Source organism: Aythya ferina, assembly GCF_964211825.1.
Source record: "Aythya ferina genome assembly, chromosome: 1".
Lineage (NCBI taxonomy): Eukaryota > Metazoa > Chordata > Aves > Anseriformes > Anatidae > Aythya > Aythya ferina.
This window is the reverse complement of record NC_140296.1, coordinates 178,196,300-178,213,179: the sequence shown is the minus strand read 5'-3', so window position 1 is coordinate 178,213,179 and position 16,880 is coordinate 178,196,300. Positions and strand designations below refer to the sequence as shown.

The window sequence follows — 16,880 nt, the reverse complement described above, 5'->3', positions numbered from 1 at the left end:
CTTGTAGCTCCAAGAGCATATGGTCGGTCTCCTGTGGATTGCCTGGCCAATTACTTTTCTTCAGATGTCGGAATTTTCTGTAGGTACCAGCATGGGTCTTTTGCAAGAAAATTACAACAAGATCTGTGGATAGTTTTGGTAAAGGGGATGGAGTCAACATTTATACTTCACTATTAATGAAAATAGGTTGGACCATGAGGAATTTAATGAGTAAATTTGTCTAATTTCTTAAAGTTTTCAAAAAAAATAATCTGAAATGAGTCATATTCTGTTACATTTGTCAGACAGTTTTTCAAGTCAAAGAGCAACTATACGTAGAAAGCGGAGGAGACAGTTGAGGATGTCTAAAAATTGCATTTTGAGGCTGCCATTGCTGTAAGAGGTCTGAGATTTGCCAGACCTCACAGTTGAGGAGTATGTTCCAGCCAGAAAACTGGAGAAATGAGATTCAGACTCGGGACCGAGGGAAGGGTGTTAAGGTGTATGAGATGTTGTTTAACAGTAGGTTAAACAGTAGGTTGTTTAACAGTAGACAAAAAACTGATTCCTAGGGGTTCTATTTTTATGCAGAATACTTCTAAAGGTAAATCTGTGCTGATTGAGGCAAAAGTATCTTTTGATTGATAGGTTTCACTAATGAGTTCTTACACAGGAAGATGGAAATAAAGCATTTTAACATTTGTTTTGAATTGGTGAGTTTTTTGTTCTGCTTCACAACCTCTTCCAGATTCTTTGTAAAAGCTGTTGATGCAAATAAGATTTTTTTGTTAATGAAATGTACAGGAAGAAAATATAATTGTATTACAAACATTAACTATATTTACTCTTTTTACTAGCTAAGCTTCAGTTGTGTGCAAAAGTTATAGGTGATGGTGAAATATTTCCGCATTTAAGAAAAAAAAAAAAAGTAAAAGGGATTTAAAACCTTGTGAAGGTGAATGCCAGAATTGATGGTAAAGATGTTTCAGTCTTTTTGAAGATAGATCTTGTCATTGCAAAGCTATTAATATCCATAAAGAATTCAAGTGAAGAATCTGCTGACAGTATATTTTGCAGAACTGGGTTTCCTCTCGTAATTGTAATGCATTATAGAATTAAGTAGCCATATCTGTGACAGAAATACTGCTTTCAGTATTATTTCATCAGAGTGATTTGAGTTTGTGCTTTGCATAAAAATAGTTCATCACTTCCATGTTTCTGAAAGTGCAACAAAAAAAAAATATATTATGGAAGTCTGAGTATACTGTTAAGGACATTGAAACAAACTGTGTATATTTGTTGAAAAAATAATTCTTTGTCCTTGAATATAAACATGCTGAAGGACTCGAAAGTTCAGGGCCTGTTTTCTTCTATTCCTGTCTGCCAGAGTGATGATGTGATAGAAGGAGCAGGGACTTCACAAACTGATCTTGTACAGGCTCCACCAGGTACTCATTAGACAGAAACAAAGGTTTAAATTGGATTTGCCGATAGGCGAAGAACTGTATTTCTTATAATACACTACTTATGAATCTTGTCTTTCTGCTAAAAGAAGTTTATTGAACTGGGGCTGCTTCAGGGGCTGCTCAAGCACTTCTCCATGCAGTGCTGTTCAGCCATTGTCTCCCACATGGCTTCCACAGCCTAACACAGTCTGTCACACCCTATCTTGAATGGAGAGATTATTTAACATCACATCAACGAGTGAAATCTTAAAAAAAAAAAAAAAAAAAAAAAAGTCCAGAAGTTTGACAGCTTTGTAAATTACGCTGCAGGATCTCACCTTTTTAGATCATTAGATCATTTCCTTCCAAGCCCACCCAGGTCATGAGCAGCATGTCAGGAGGGCCTGCTGTAAACTGATGTTTGCAGTTATCACAAGGGTAGAAATGACACACACTTTTGTGTGTGAAACTATTGAATAGAGAACTGCTAATGTATGGTAAATTGTCAGCTTTTACTTTACATGACACAATCTATATTTCCGGGCTCATGAATTTATAACTACCAGTTTATGGGGAGAAAATGACTTGCAGCATTTTATTTTTGAACTCCAATTGAATGTTCTGAAATAGGTTATTTCCATATAGTTGATACATCCATCTATATGTTTTTTCAAAAATATATAGTGAATTTTGTGTGGTTATAGCAGTTTGCTTCTTGTTTAGCTGAATTGTTATCCAGGCATTTTTGTCAAGTACTGCTGCTAGCAGAGAATCACTAGAAATGGTCAAATTATGGAAAGGGTAAACGTCAAGTATCACATCTTCTTCTGTACAATTGACTGAAATTTTGATGAATATTTCTGTTCTTTTTCGTTCTTATGTGTACATTCATTTTTTCACTGTGGATATTGAGATAACAGTATAACAGATAAGAAATCTATTCTTAACTCCTCTTCACTCCAATGATATAAACAATATTATTACTTAAAAATTGCTTCATAATGACTTTTTTTTCCCCGTTTTTTAAATATTTTTCAGATTATGGCACAGGCTCAAGGTTTTGGGAGAAGATACATTAAAGCCTTCTTTAAAGGTTTCTTTGTTGCTGTTCCAGTGACAGTGACTTTCCTTGATAGAGTTGCCTGTGTAGCAAGAGTGGAAGGAGCATCCATGCAGGTACGGTTGAAAATATCTTTTGTGTGTCTGGAAATTATAAACTGGCTATCCACTGACAACAGCAAGATGGAAGAAAATCTTTTTTCTCAATTGTTACCAAGTGATCACAATTACAGCATGGAATAGTTGAATTTTTAGTTGGTTACACAAATAATTTTGTGATATGAAAATAAAAGCTTTTGAGAACAAAACTTCCCAAAATTCTATGTAAAAGCAAAATATATAGATAAGTAGTGGTAAAAGTGTTGGTTTTTATCCTCCTAATCATTTATAAATCAAGATTATTATTTTTTTTTAGCATTACCTTTTGTCTTAATGCACTATTTGATGACTCACAAAGAAGCTTTTTTTGTTTGTTTGTTTTAGTTGCTGTGTTACAATAATTGCAAGGCAAAAGGTAAAACCACTTCTGGCCATAGTTACTCTTCCTATTGAACAAATATGGCACTATTTCAATGAAGAATGCTGCAAATGGCATGAACCTAATATTAATACCTATGCTTATTAGGGAATAAATATCAGTTAACTTTTTTTTACTTTGCTTATATAGGATGCTTATGCATTGGTTTAAGCATATCAATACAAATATGTTTGTAATGTTTGAAAGATAAACACTCTTGATAATGAACAGCTACTTTGCTTCCTGTTATTAGGACTTGAAAAATATATGTTGTAATGTAGTTAGCCAATTTTTATATTGTTACCTTGCTTTCTAAATCATATGCCCTGCATACTGCAGTGCATCACTGCTGATAATTATAATGTATTTTGTTTTAATATCGTAACATTCCAATTAGCAGAGACTAAAGATTTGATTCATGGATGCTGAGCTCTCATTTCTGATTATCAGAGTAAGTTCAGAACCTTGAAGACAGGGTTTATAATAATCAAGACCAACTGCTGGAGTATGAAGTGTACAACATTCACTCAGGCAAAACTTGGTTTAGAGCCTGGGCTTGGCTGATTTGTGCTTAATGCCACAGAAAAGCCTGGGGTGGATTGGGGGGTGGCACAGTGCCTTTTGCAGTAGCCTATACCCTGGTGTTCAACCTGTCAAGAAACCTCAGCTACTCTGGAAGGCAGTTCTCACCTCAAGAACAGGGACATAAGTAAAATAATCATACTCCAGTAATTCTACAATCCAAGAACAGAAGTTATGTGTAACACACATTACTTTTTCCCTTTCCATACACGTTATTCTGAGTATCACTGATGACCAATCAAATATATGAAAATCTCAGGAGGGCTTACAGCTGCAGAGCCAGAAATTTGCTCTAGAAATGAGTAGAGGAATGGGAAAACAGGAAAAACAGTTTCATTCTTTGTTCATTTAATTTAATTTCATTTTTTTATTGCCTTTCATTGTTTTTCTTTCTGTCTCTGGCATAATATTCTATTTCCCAACCATTCTTGTGGGGGTAGTTGTAACTCAGTAGCTGGAAAGAAATGCTCTAAATTTGCCTAGTCCACAAGTCTTTTGAATGCCTGTGGTCAAGACCTCACTTCTGTGTTTACATTTGAAGTCAAAGTCTCAAGTGTTAGGGAACGCTCTGGTATTGTTCTTGAGTGTTGTTTCTGTGCTTGTGTGAAAGGGCATATAGTTAACTGTCATTTATCTTTGGAAAATGTGAAAAACACTACAGTTATACTCTCACATTTATCCAACCTAACAGAAAAGGATATGCACTCTTCATAGTGGCAAGGGAAAGTGATACGTAGTCAGTGTGTGATTAAAATTTAAGCTCTTCCCATGATGTATCTGTTGACTAAACATTCCGTCTGTTGATTGAAGTATGGGTAATATGGGACATTACTAATTTTAATGACATTTCAGCGTCTGTAAAATTCCTCTCTGGTTTTATTCTGGACTGTAGTGAAGTAGAAGTTTGTTTTAAACTAACATGCTTCTGTGTGTATGGATGTTCTTCAGACTACAAAAAATCTTCCTGGTGCTTTTAATAAGATACTAATTTCCTTGCCAAGATTTATTAGACACCTAAGTAAGTCTGGCAGAAACATAATTATAAGGAACATATCCTTCTTTTGCAGAATAGCTTGAAGGAGTGCAGGTCATTGCTTTGGAATTCTATCTGTTGACAGTGTTCCCTGAAGAGTGATCTATATTGAATGGATCTGAAAGCTTACGGGTACGAGGGAGGGTGAAGCCCAGTCAGCATGTAGTCGTATATCCATCAACTGCATGCTTCCAATGATACCGTATTGTCTCAATGTGAAGATATCGTGATATGATTTCCAACAATTTGATTTGTAACAGTCCTCTAAAATGTCTAGCTGACTTTGTGTTCCCATTGTTGTTGCTCCTGCTGAGTCTGAAATTAAAAGTTCTGACAAGAAGCAGGGAATAAATCTCTCACTCTCTCCTGCTTTGTCCCCCTTCAGTTTTTGTTTGGACCAGCCATGCTGCTGCTTCACAGTTATTGATACTGGTAGTTGGTAGTACTTTTTCACATTCTGGCAAGCACACTGCATTGAGGTTCTAATTAAAGTACATATTTTATCATTTATTCCCAATCAATTAAGATAGCCATGCATTTCATTTTTTTCAAGCTGGTTCGGTGTTTCTACAGCATAATTCTTTCACTTGTGCTACTACAATGTATATGAGTATTAACTTTGAAGTACAGGGAAAAATACTAAAGTATTGAAGCTTATAATTTCAGCATTGCTTCATTGCCTTCTTTTTTCTTTCCAAAATTACTGCTTTAATCCTCACGTGAGTTGTTCTCAGTTGCTTAGAATTTTACAGATTGATGTTCTCATCTAACATTGCTTTAATAGTGGGTTTCAAGTGAATTACAGCATTGAACGTAAGTGACACAAGTAATTGGTATTATGATTTCTTAATTCAATGTTGTGGATTTTTTAGGACTATTGTAATGCTGGATGTGTACTTCAACGTGTTTTGTCTTGTGTTACATTGCTTGTCTGGTATTATGAACTCTTCATATATAATGATGTAGAAAAAGGAAACCCTTATGGATATATAAATTCTTAAATTCATCAAATCAAATGGACTGTTTGCAAGTGAGATGAAAGATGCCAGTTTATGTGCAGCTCTATATGGATGTTTCTGTCACAAACAGTTCAATACCAATACCAAGAATTAGAGCAAGTTGCCTGACCAGGGATCTCTGACAACGCCCGGTTGTTTCAGCAGCAAATATTATTGAATGTTCTGTGCCATTATGCATAATGGCAGTTGTAATTATTCTGTTGCAGTTTCTCCTAACGTTATTAGGATTACTGTACCTAAGCCTGGAAGCTTATGTGAATATTCTTTCTATTCCCCAAGCTAAAAGCAAGTAAGTTGCGACCTTCTGGTATTCACTAGTAGCATAACAACTATCAAGTTAATCATTATTTATAGTAAAAGGGCATGCTTTTACCCTGTTACTTACAGAACCTCATGTCCTGTGAGGCTTCATCATATGGCTGGGGATCTCAATTTGCATGCTTTTAGCTTTAGATTAGCTGGTAATTGGAAAGAGCGAATGTTTTGTGACTTCTGCACCATAGTTCTAAATTAAGACCTATGCGTCTCATTTGTAGCAGGCTGTTATGCCAAGAACTTGGGTAAACAAGTTGTAATGCTTCAAGCTCCAGAAAGAAAGAAGCCCCACTATTATTTTGTTTCTTATAGAAGTAAAGAGCTCTTGTGAGCCTATCTGTTGACTGCTTTTTCAGAAATTGTATTTTTGTTTTGCTAGATTTGAGATTCTACTAGCAGTAAAAATGTTGAGGAGAACAAGTTGTCTCTTAATCTTTATATTCTTTGCCTTAGAAACATTTACTGAATTATTTGGATGATTTTTTACAGAAGATTGTATTGCTGATATACAGTGAAAGTTGTTGCCTAGTTTTTCTTTCGTACCTTCTTTTACCAAAATATTTTTGTATTTGTATGACTACATTTTGAATATGTTAGTGTTACTTTGTGAGAAAGAAAAAAAAAAATCCCACATTCTCATATTTCTCTGAAAACCCAATCTAGTAAGTCAGGCATTGGATATCCATTCTGTAAATCAAAACTATGAGCGATGTATTGTTTTAAAATGGAAAGCGATATGGCATTACATTTAGAGTCTGTTGAGTTAGGATTATGAAATACCTAACTGTATTTAACCTGTGAAACATTTCCTTTGTTTAAATACAGAATACAGTAGGAGTTGACTAGGGCAATACTATAACTACATGGTGTGTCCTCTGTAAGGTGAAGTTGATACAATTTTCATTGCAAGGACAAGTTTATGAACATTTGTGCAAATCTTTGCTATGTATTAGCTGTGAAATACATTAGCTTTTGGAACAATGTGTTTAAAATTACCATTTGTCTTGACCTTCTCTTTCTGCCTTTTAAGGTAAATACTTTGAGTATCCCGCAGTTTATTTTGTGGGAGTATACCATATGCATGATTCTCAGTCTTTTAGATTAGCCTTTTTGTCTAATGTTTAATACAGTTGTTAGCTTTTGACTAAAGAATGCCTTACTTTGGTTACATAAGTACTATTATGAATTGTTTGTGAATTTTTATGTAAAAATACTATTACATTGTTGAAGATGCTTGCTGCAAAATTGGAAAATCATTTTGGAAAATCCTTATTAAAATAATAATAACCCCATATCTGCATCTGGTTTTCATTTTTTCTGGCTCTTGGAATGAATAGACTCCACTAAATAAAATAATGATGAATGTAAGGACAGTAAGGACATTAACATTAATTTATGTTAATGTACTTACAGTAATGTCCCTATGCTGTACGGTAAACACTGAAAACCTCTTCTATAAAAATATCAAATTTCAGCAAATATTGCCACTGTCATGTCAATAAATGAGGAGCTGTGTAGACTCAATACTTTGTCAGATTTGGTGCTGCATGGGGCTATCATCATAGAATCGTAGAATATCCCAAGTTGGAAGGGACCCACGAGGATCACCAAGTCCAACTCCTAGCTCCATACAGGTCTGCCCAAAAATTCAGACCATATGACTGAGAGCACAGTCCAAATGCTTCTTAAACTCTGACAGGCTTGGTGCTGTGATTACGTCCCTGGGGAGCCTGTTCCAGTAATTTGCTTTATTAAATATTTCAAATAGCTCTAGAGTCTAAATTAGAGACCATTGCTGGCCAGTGTGAACACAACATAATTCTATTTGCAGAGTCTTAAAAAGCATATTGAAAAATATGCTGCCAACAAACTTTAGTCTGTATTACTGTTAGATACTTTCCGTGTAGCAAAAGAGTTACATGTATTGTAGTAATCCCTAAAACATCAATGAAGACAGTACTAATATTTGTTGCTTCTTTTCTCTGCTGTTTCTGGTGGGTTAACTCAGAACCAGGGTTAATCAGGTACCATAGTTTTGTACTGCAAAACACAAAATAATTATGTATGGTTCTGAATATCTCCTCATACTCTTTGCTAACTACTTATTCAATTGTTTTTGACTGTTGAGGTTAGTCAATAGACTCATTTCAATGTATATTCCTATCAAAGTTCATGCTTCTTTGGATCCTGTTATGGAAGGCCCACGTTTAGTGGTATATGCTGTAGATGTAGGGTTTTTGTTTTGTTTTTGTTTTCTTTCCTGTGCAAAGAGCATTGAGATTAGTATTGTTGCAAGTATGTATTTCATTTTTGGTGCATTATCCTTGTATAAACAGTAAAATGCCTGCAGAAGGTCTGTAATTTCTGGGAATTGGCATGCTTGATTCTCCTTCGTTTGTAATCTTAAATGATAGGCAGCAAAGGCAAACAAAATTTTTCATGAAGCTCATCATAAATATGTATCCTATGTAATTTAATTTGCATATAGTAGTGCATTGAAAGATGCGAACTGCTTTTTATCATAACTTTATGACATTTAACATTGCAGTTAGTAAAGAAATATTTTTACTAGAATAAAACAGATGCTTGGTCCTTTTAAAGGAATTGTGTATGGTTTGCTGTTTCTAACGGCTTCAGGATTTGACCCATTGATAGTATGAGAGTTAGTTGGAGGATACACAGAGGCAGTGTAGACTTAAATCTGTTTTTTTCCTCTCCCTAAGCCTTCTTTGAATCCTGGGGGAAGACAAGAATCTGATGTAGTGCTCTTAAACCACTGGAGCATTCGAAATTATGATGTGCAACGTGGGGACATTGTGTCATTGGTGTAAGTAATCTTGCATATATTTCAATATATGTTCATATAAATGTCGAGCTATTTAATATTAATTTATTGAGTATTTTGTATTTTGTCTCTGGCATACTGCAGGTATATGTATGAACAAGGAACATCATTTGCTAGTAATGCATTATTGTTAGTCCTATAATGAGTTTACAAAAGTCAGGAGAAGGTCAAAGTATGGATTATCATTTTTTTACTTGAAAGGAGTGCAGTGTAAAATACTATGTGATTCAGTAGTATTTGTGTACAAAAATTGCCAAGAAAAAAGAGCTGTGATATAAAGAGAAAAAATAGTAAAAAAACATATGGCTAAATGGAGTACACTTTCTAATTTGTTTGGTTATGCATTCATATTTATGAGAAAAATAGTGTTTTCTTACAGATTAACTTTTTTTTTTTTTTTCCTGGAGAAATCTTCCTACTGAATCAAATTTTAATGTTACAGCAGTTCAACCTTCTTCATAAAGGACAAAAGTACTCCCCCCCAAAAAAAAGTTTTACAATTTCGAGGGGGAGGTCTGTGCATCAAGCCAAAAGGTGGCAGTATTTCGCTGTTGAAAATACTCAAGACTAACGAGAAAGAAACTCCATTTCAGCTTTAATGTAAGATAGAAGTGGAGTGTCAAAATGTGCATAACTGACACAATGATATAATACTTGTAGTACATGCTCGGATAGTTGAAGCTTAGGGTATCTAGTTTTGTAAGTGTGAAATGCACAATATGTAGATTACAGCAGAAGAATTGTCTTTGAAGCTGTATTTTCTGGCTTCCTTTTTGTCAGCCATCTCTTCTAATTGTCTCATTTTATTCTACCTCTTCATTGTACATTCTACTTCTTCATTGTAATTCATATAACAGTTTTTACTACCAGCTCTTAGAGCAAACTTTTACCCTCACATAGTGTTTTGTTTTGTTTTTTTTTTTTTTTTTTTTTTTTTTTGTTAGAAACCTAAAAAGTATGTTCTTTCTTGTTGTCTGGCATGTAAGATTATCTGTAAATGGTCTATCTATAAATACAAATTTATTCATGTTTGCAACACCATATATTACAGAAAGACTCCAATTTGAAGTCACATAATAACTACTTGCAGAATTTGATTTTACGTATGTATGTGTCCCTCTGCCCAAGTCAGGCTCTAAGAACGGTTTAAAATAGTGGATGTACCTGGTTAATAATTAATTGACTTAACAGACAATCAGCTTGTTTTCCAATCAGAAATCAGAAGGAATAGTTTCATTCTTATACTTCTTCAAGATTTGTGGTACCATCTGAACCATCTGCCTTGATTGCTTTCACTTTGCTCTACGTTCAGACATAATGACTAATATTTTAGATATTGTGGGCGGTTTTATTCTTTCTTTTGTATGTTTTGAAAAGTTCACTTGCTGTTGTTGGAGTTTATGTACATCCATGTGGAAGAAGTCACATTGTATTTGAGTGCTGTACTAAAGTTTTTCTTAAACATTTGGGAAGTACCCTGAATAACTAGGCTACGGAATTCATAATACACTTTAATACAAACAAACGATGCAAAATTAATATATTGAGTAATTTTTGCTAAAAAGTGAGGTATATTTTATGTATCAGTAACAGCTTTTAGCTTCACGATGCAGATTTGTTAGAAGCATCTTTGGCCTGCTAGTTGGGTTTAAAAGCTTACTGTAATGTGGAAGTTCTCACTGCATTGCAAAGACTTCTTCCAGTGAAGGGAGCCTACAAGAAAGCTGGAGAGGGACTGTCAGGGAGTGTGGTGATAGGACAAGGGTCTTTAAACTAAATGAGAGTGGATTTAGGTTAGATATAAGGAAGAAGTTTACTCTGTGGGTGGTGAGGCCCTGGAACAGGTTGCCCAGAGAGGTTGTGGATGCTCCATCCCTGGAGGTGTTCAAGGCCAGATTAGATGGGGCTTTGAGCAACCTGATCTAGTGGGAGGTGTCCCTGCCCATGGCAGGGGGGTTGGAATTAGGTGATCTGTGAGGTCCTTTCCAACTCAAACCATTCTATAATTCTGTGACTTGGAGGATGCAGTATCTGGATGTGGTTAGGTACCTATGTGGGTTGTTTGAAACTTAACCTTTTGTACATGAGGCTTTTATTAAGAAGTTTTAAATATATTAAGTGAATATTTTTATCCTTTTCATTTTGATTGTTTACCTATAATTTCTCTAACTCAGTAGTGAATAGATATGCTATGAATATTCAAGAACTTTACGAAGTGGTCTTCATATGGTACATTTGGGAGACTTGGGTGAGACATGAACAGGGAAGGCCAGTTTCCCAGTAATTTGCTGCTGCTTTTCCTGCTTCTGTGAGAAATTCAAATGAGAAGGTGATGGTGTGATGGAAGCAGGCAGATGGAGATGTAAACTTTCTTTCATATCCTACTTGGCTGCTTAACATTTAGGATTTGTTTTATCATTGCCAAGTCATAGTACAAACTAGCAAAGAGGTTGTGGGAGGGTGGTCTTTTGCAGGATAAGAACTGAGGTTGAATATTCCATGTGACAGCTTGACCAGAGCTGTCCAAATTCTTTGCCTTCTTCATACCATCAGAAATGTGTCATTCTGGATGGGTGCTGTTTTTACCACAGCTCTTAAAAGGGATTATTTAGATCCTGACTGGCAAAGTCCCGTGTAAATAGATGGCCAAGAGCCAAACCTTGGAGCAAAGAGATGAATTAATCTTGTTGGCTTTGGATGCCCCAAGAGAGCAACAGTCAGCCTGTGATTATGCTTGCAATATTGCTTGCAGATCCAAAAGTTTGTATTTTTGTTATTTGCTGACTTGAATTACAAATGAACACCCTGTCCCCCAAGCATTTGGTGGAATTTATGTTGGGTTTAAGAATTAAATGAAGACCATCTTTATGGAAACATGTCATGTCTGTCATCCCTGACTTTGCGTCTGAGCTGACCTGATGTAGCTGTAACTGTGCATTACAACCACGGCTGTGCAGTTAGTCACTGTGCATACACACGTGCATATGTGATTTTAGGCATAATGTTTAGAATGGCATGAATCCTTAAAATTATAAAATTAGAGTCAGATAAAACAAATGGAGAGAATAAGTTGATAGCAGAGGATGATTTCTTTACTTTCAGTTCAATGTTTTAGAAATAGCTAAATCTTATCCCAGCTTTTAAGAAGCTGTTCTAAGTTAAAATTTTTATGCTTGAATAGCTTGAATCATACTTATTGATACCAGAATTAAGAGAGCTCAATGTTATATGTTACAACTTTTGAACTCGCAATTTTAAATTTATTTGGAAATGAATGTCATCGTCCTTAATTTGATCACTTGCTTCAGTGCTTAATTTTGACATTACTGTATTACTGGGACTTAAATCAAAAATTAAACCAGGATTATTATTCCAGTAAATTAAATAATTTCCATTGTTATGTGTTCCATAATACTGCCTTTCCATCTCTTAAAGAGATGCAAAGAAAGTGTGTTATTTTCTTTGTTTTGACAATGTTTACTTATCTTCACATTTTGCTTGAAGAACATCATGTGGCACATGGGTTTATCTTTAAAAGATAAATGAATGACAATTCATAGCAGACAGACCTTGATCTTTTGGTACTTTTTGTGGTGAAATAGGCATTTATTTTGCAACAGCTGTGCTGAGGTCAATGCCAACAGTTATGATGAACTTTATCAGATATTGCAGAGTGGGTTATAGGATCCTAGCTGTTTTTTCTCCAGGTTTGAGTGTCAGCTGCATTGTAGTTGTAGCAGTCTCCATCACAGTGTGGGCTGTACAGCTCAAGCAGGTCTCTGGGCATATACGCTGCAACTGCACTGCATAGTGCTAATGGAGATTGTACTCTTCTATTGTGTATTAATGGACATTTTTGCCGACTTACCTACATGTAACTTGGTTTCTACAGTGTACAAATGCAGGCTGTGGTAAAAAGACGTTGCTAAAGAATGTTTTATAGCTCTAGAATTCTTTTCTCTACCGAAAAATCCCTTATATTCTACTCGCCACTAATCTTGTATACTGAGTATACAAGGTTTTCAGTACAGTAACTCTTCTCCTCTTTTTATTCCAAAATTCCTATCTTAATGTACCAAAAAGGTGTTGCAACATGTATAAAACTGCAAAATTAGTATGTATATGTGGGATTATGTTTTTTAAATGGAAATGACAAGTTCTAAATAAGCTTTTGAAATGAAGACAACAGTATTAACTCAGGTTTAAAACATTTTTTCAGATAAGTAAAAGTTTGGATGTTGTCGAATTCTTTGCTTGGTTAGTAAATTTTTTAACAAAGGAGTAGGTTCAATGATTGTAGTATAAAAAGCATTGTTAGGTTTTGAATGATGAAATTTCAAGGCTGTTAACTATTCACGGGTACTAATTTTAGCTTTTGGAAGCTGTGCTTGTAAAACACAGATACTGTGTTATAGGGGTATCTGTAATAGAGAAAGTACCTTCTGCAAGGTGTGACCAGGAACAGGAACTTTGTAGGTTGCCAGCTGTCCCTCCATTTCTAATTTAGAATGTGTTTTTATGAGTTAAATAGAAATATCTATGCTAATGTAATCTGGGAAATGTTGAGGACCAATGCAGTTTGTTCTGTGTGTTCTGAGTGATAAAGTTTTGAACTATAATAGCTAAATGAAAACAGGCAGTGTATTTAAAAATGTATTTTTAAAGGACAGCAATAATACTAAGGAAAAAAATGTACATTTTTGTCAGCTTCTCATGAGTTCTCAAATAAAAGCATAATTGCTTTAATACAAAACCAATGTTCTACATGAGAGATTTCTTGATGTTTAAAGAAAAACAACTTACATCCTATCTCCTGTTCTGATGATGAATATTAAGTAGCTTCTGTAACAACTTCCTTTGACTCTAAGATTGTTTTCAGGCCTTTTGGTAAACTACCTTTAAATAACTGCTACATGTTTTTATGTGAGTTTATGTGTATTTGAACTTTGACAAATCCAGTGCAGGTCAACATTCTGGAGGAAAAATCAAAGTACTACATGCAAGATTGTCCCTCACTGTTAGCTGTTCGGAAATGGAAATTGGAAAAATTAGTTGCCATGATGATTTTATTCGATAGTTCAACAAATTTCAGTCTATTCACACAAATCCGAATAATCCACATTTTGAAGGATTGTGGTCCTGTTCATATGATGGAAACAAAAGAATTCTCAAATGGTGTAAAATCAATACATACTCTTCATAAAACATTGCTAATTGGAATTTCATTAATGAGACTAGCCTAGTAAAATAAAAATCAGTAAGAATGTACTTATTGAAGGAACTGCCTTGAATTTGAATCAGTAGCTGTAATTAGAAGAAGACTTAGTACAAAATTCTGATAGATGTAGCATGACTGAATATTTACTGGTTCTCGCATAAATTTTACAAAAGCTTTTTTCTAGCAAAAATATTGAACTGCCTTTAAAGAATACCTCCGCTTGACCTTCTTAAGTCTTCCAATTTCTATTCTATTTTTGTTTGTACTTAGGTCCCTATACCAAGTCATCTATCTTCTGGCAGGCAGGACACTGCAAAAGAGGTTGTGCTGACATAGAAGCTAAATAATCACTTTACTTTCTGGGCCTCAGTGACCTCAGGAAATCTTTTTCTATTCTGTCCCTTTGGCTGGATGAAAAAAAAAAAAAGTCTTTTCCCGATAAAAATCAAATATGTAGTTCTGCTATTATTATCTGTGTTACAGTCTAGATATCATACTATATATGAGTGTGTTAATACTGTTGTTGAAAGCAGGAGTTGTTTTTTATTTATAAAGTAACTAAAATGCATTTTTTAAAGAATGTTTTTAGGTACTATATGTAATCCCAGGATTTTTAATGAAGTGCTTAGGATGAGTTTAGGTAGGCAGTTATTGTAGTACTGTGGAAACTGAGCAGTTGTGGAGTTGTTATAGTTACAGCTATAGTTATTGAATTTAAAGTGTATTGATACAAGTAGGAAGGTTGCAACAATCATTGCTGTAGAGAGTGTAGCTAGATTATTTGGGCCAAAAAGTAACAGATATGATTTTACGACTTCATAATTCCTTAGTGGCCAATTTGCAACTATGATAATTAAAAAGAAATATCTTCTGTTTTCTAAAAAGCTAATGATGTGGAACTCAATTAAATGGTTGGGTCTATTTGTGAAAGAGGTGTTAGTTGATAGGGAAGAGTCTTGTATTCTTATAAATGGTGTCAGCGAGAACTTCATTCTGGTTGATTTTGGTTTTGTCAGCCTAATGATAGTACCTTGCTATTGAATGAAGAAAAAAATTGTTGCTTTTTGAGAATATTGCTTACTGTATCCATCAGAATCCTACACTGCAAGTTTACTAAAGCCACTACATTGATTAGTGGGTTAATCTAACGGGACAAAACAAAACTGTTAATGATAAAACATGAAATCATCATTCTATCACAGGAATATATCAGGTAGTATTAAGTATACATAAGGTATTTTATAGGATAATAGTGGATCTAGAACCTTGCCGTAACATCAGTAAATCCTACTCTAAAAGCAAATGTCAAGATATAATAACAGGATCAGTTACCTGGATCATTTTTTTGTTCTAGTTATTTTGCCTTTGAATAAATTTATGGACATCAGTGTGGTTGTCATAAATTCTGTTTAAAATGTGAATTCCCATTAGGTGGAAAATAGTTTAATCTTAATGACTGCTAATGAGATAGCAATACCTCAGATAAAAACTGATGGAACTATATAGAGGCTGAGTTGAAGAAATAAATCTTACTGTGCCTTTTGCTGTTGGCTCGATCATTTTAATTTGCTGCATATTGTATTTGCTTTTCATTTCAAATGCAACATTGAGGGACTTGACAGAGAAATTAAACCCAGATATACTGACTGTGATGTTTGCTTGAATTTACTGTTGAGACAAGTAACATAAGCTTCCACAAAGGTATACTCTTGTGAAATGAAGGGTAGTTATGATCTTAGCAACCACAGTACCGATTCCATAGCCTCAGCGTTAAAGCTGTTCTATACAGCATCACCTGTGTATCTACATTCCTTGTTCCAGGTATTTTGCTCCTTGGCCCATCTCTGTTCACAGTGGAATTTCTGAAAGTTATGGCTGTGTAGCACCTCAATCAGATTAGGATGAGAGTAGTAAAAACAAGGTGCATTTGAAGTTTCAACCAAATATATATGTTTCTAAATCTTTGGAAGGCAAGAGAGGTGGGAAGAAAACTGGTTGTGTTGTGATCTTTAAATTGTATGATCAGATAAGTTGTTAGCAGCTAATTAGTAGATAAGGGGGACATATGTTGTGCTGAAGGAGAACTGTTAACAGTAATTTGCAATCTCAAAACAGAATTAATTAATTTATTTGCTCATTTGATTAATTGGTTCCTTTATTTTTACTTTGCTTTTTAGTAATCAGGCTAGTGTTCAGGAGAAAAGGAAAAAGCAAAAGCAAAAACCAAAACACCTCTCTAACAAATGAGAGAGGTGCTACTTTTACTTGCCTCTGTTCAATAGAAGAGGAAGCAGTATAGAATAGGCTTTTCTACTGTTCTTGATCATGGGCAGTTGCAGTATTTTGGAGATACTGGGTATAAGCGGATAGCTGCGTGAAATACTGCAGAAATTACAGCCACCATGTGATTGGCTGGAATGCTGTCTGGTCCCGTAACTGCCTGACTTACAGCGTGATGCCTGACTGCCCTATGAAGGTCATGTTGAGCAAAATGAGCTTGAAAGCTGCCGTGTTTTAGAAAAATGTCACTTTTTCCTTTTGAAATATTTATAATTTAGATGCTAGGAACTTGCTTTGGTTTCAGCAGAATCTGATGATATAAATGCCTTCTGTGTTACAGGTACAGAAAGGTAACTATATATATATATATATTTTTTTTTTTTTTAACCTTAGAAACTTTGACAACTATGAGAGGGGAGTATTTGATACATTTTTTTTACAGTGCATTTCCAATTGCTGAGAAGTAATTGCTGGTTATCTATGATTGGCATTGCTTGTAGGAACCTAGAGCTAAAAAAAGCATTAAAATAATCTGAATACTCATTGTTGGAAGTAGCAGGAAATACAATTATTTCAGCAACTGAGCAT

General features: G+C 34.7%; 1 protein-coding gene across 6 annotated transcripts in view; it reads left to right on the top strand.

Annotated features, from left to right (window-relative positions):
- The window catches only part of IMMP2L (inner mitochondrial membrane peptidase subunit 2), a 457,221-nt gene that overhangs the window by 7,608 nt on the left and 432,733 nt on the right, over window positions 1-16,880 (top strand). For all 6 annotated transcript variants that reach the window (XM_084534684.1, XM_084534688.1, XM_084534687.1 and 3 more), the window contains exons 2-3: window positions 2,463-2,600; window positions 8,673-8,776. In XM_084534684.1, the coding sequence (XP_084390810.1) occupies window positions 2,466-2,600; window positions 8,673-8,776 (239 nt within the window). In that variant the 5' untranslated portion in view covers window positions 2,463-2,465. The remainder of the gene's footprint in view (window positions 1-2,462; window positions 2,601-8,672; window positions 8,777-16,880) is intronic.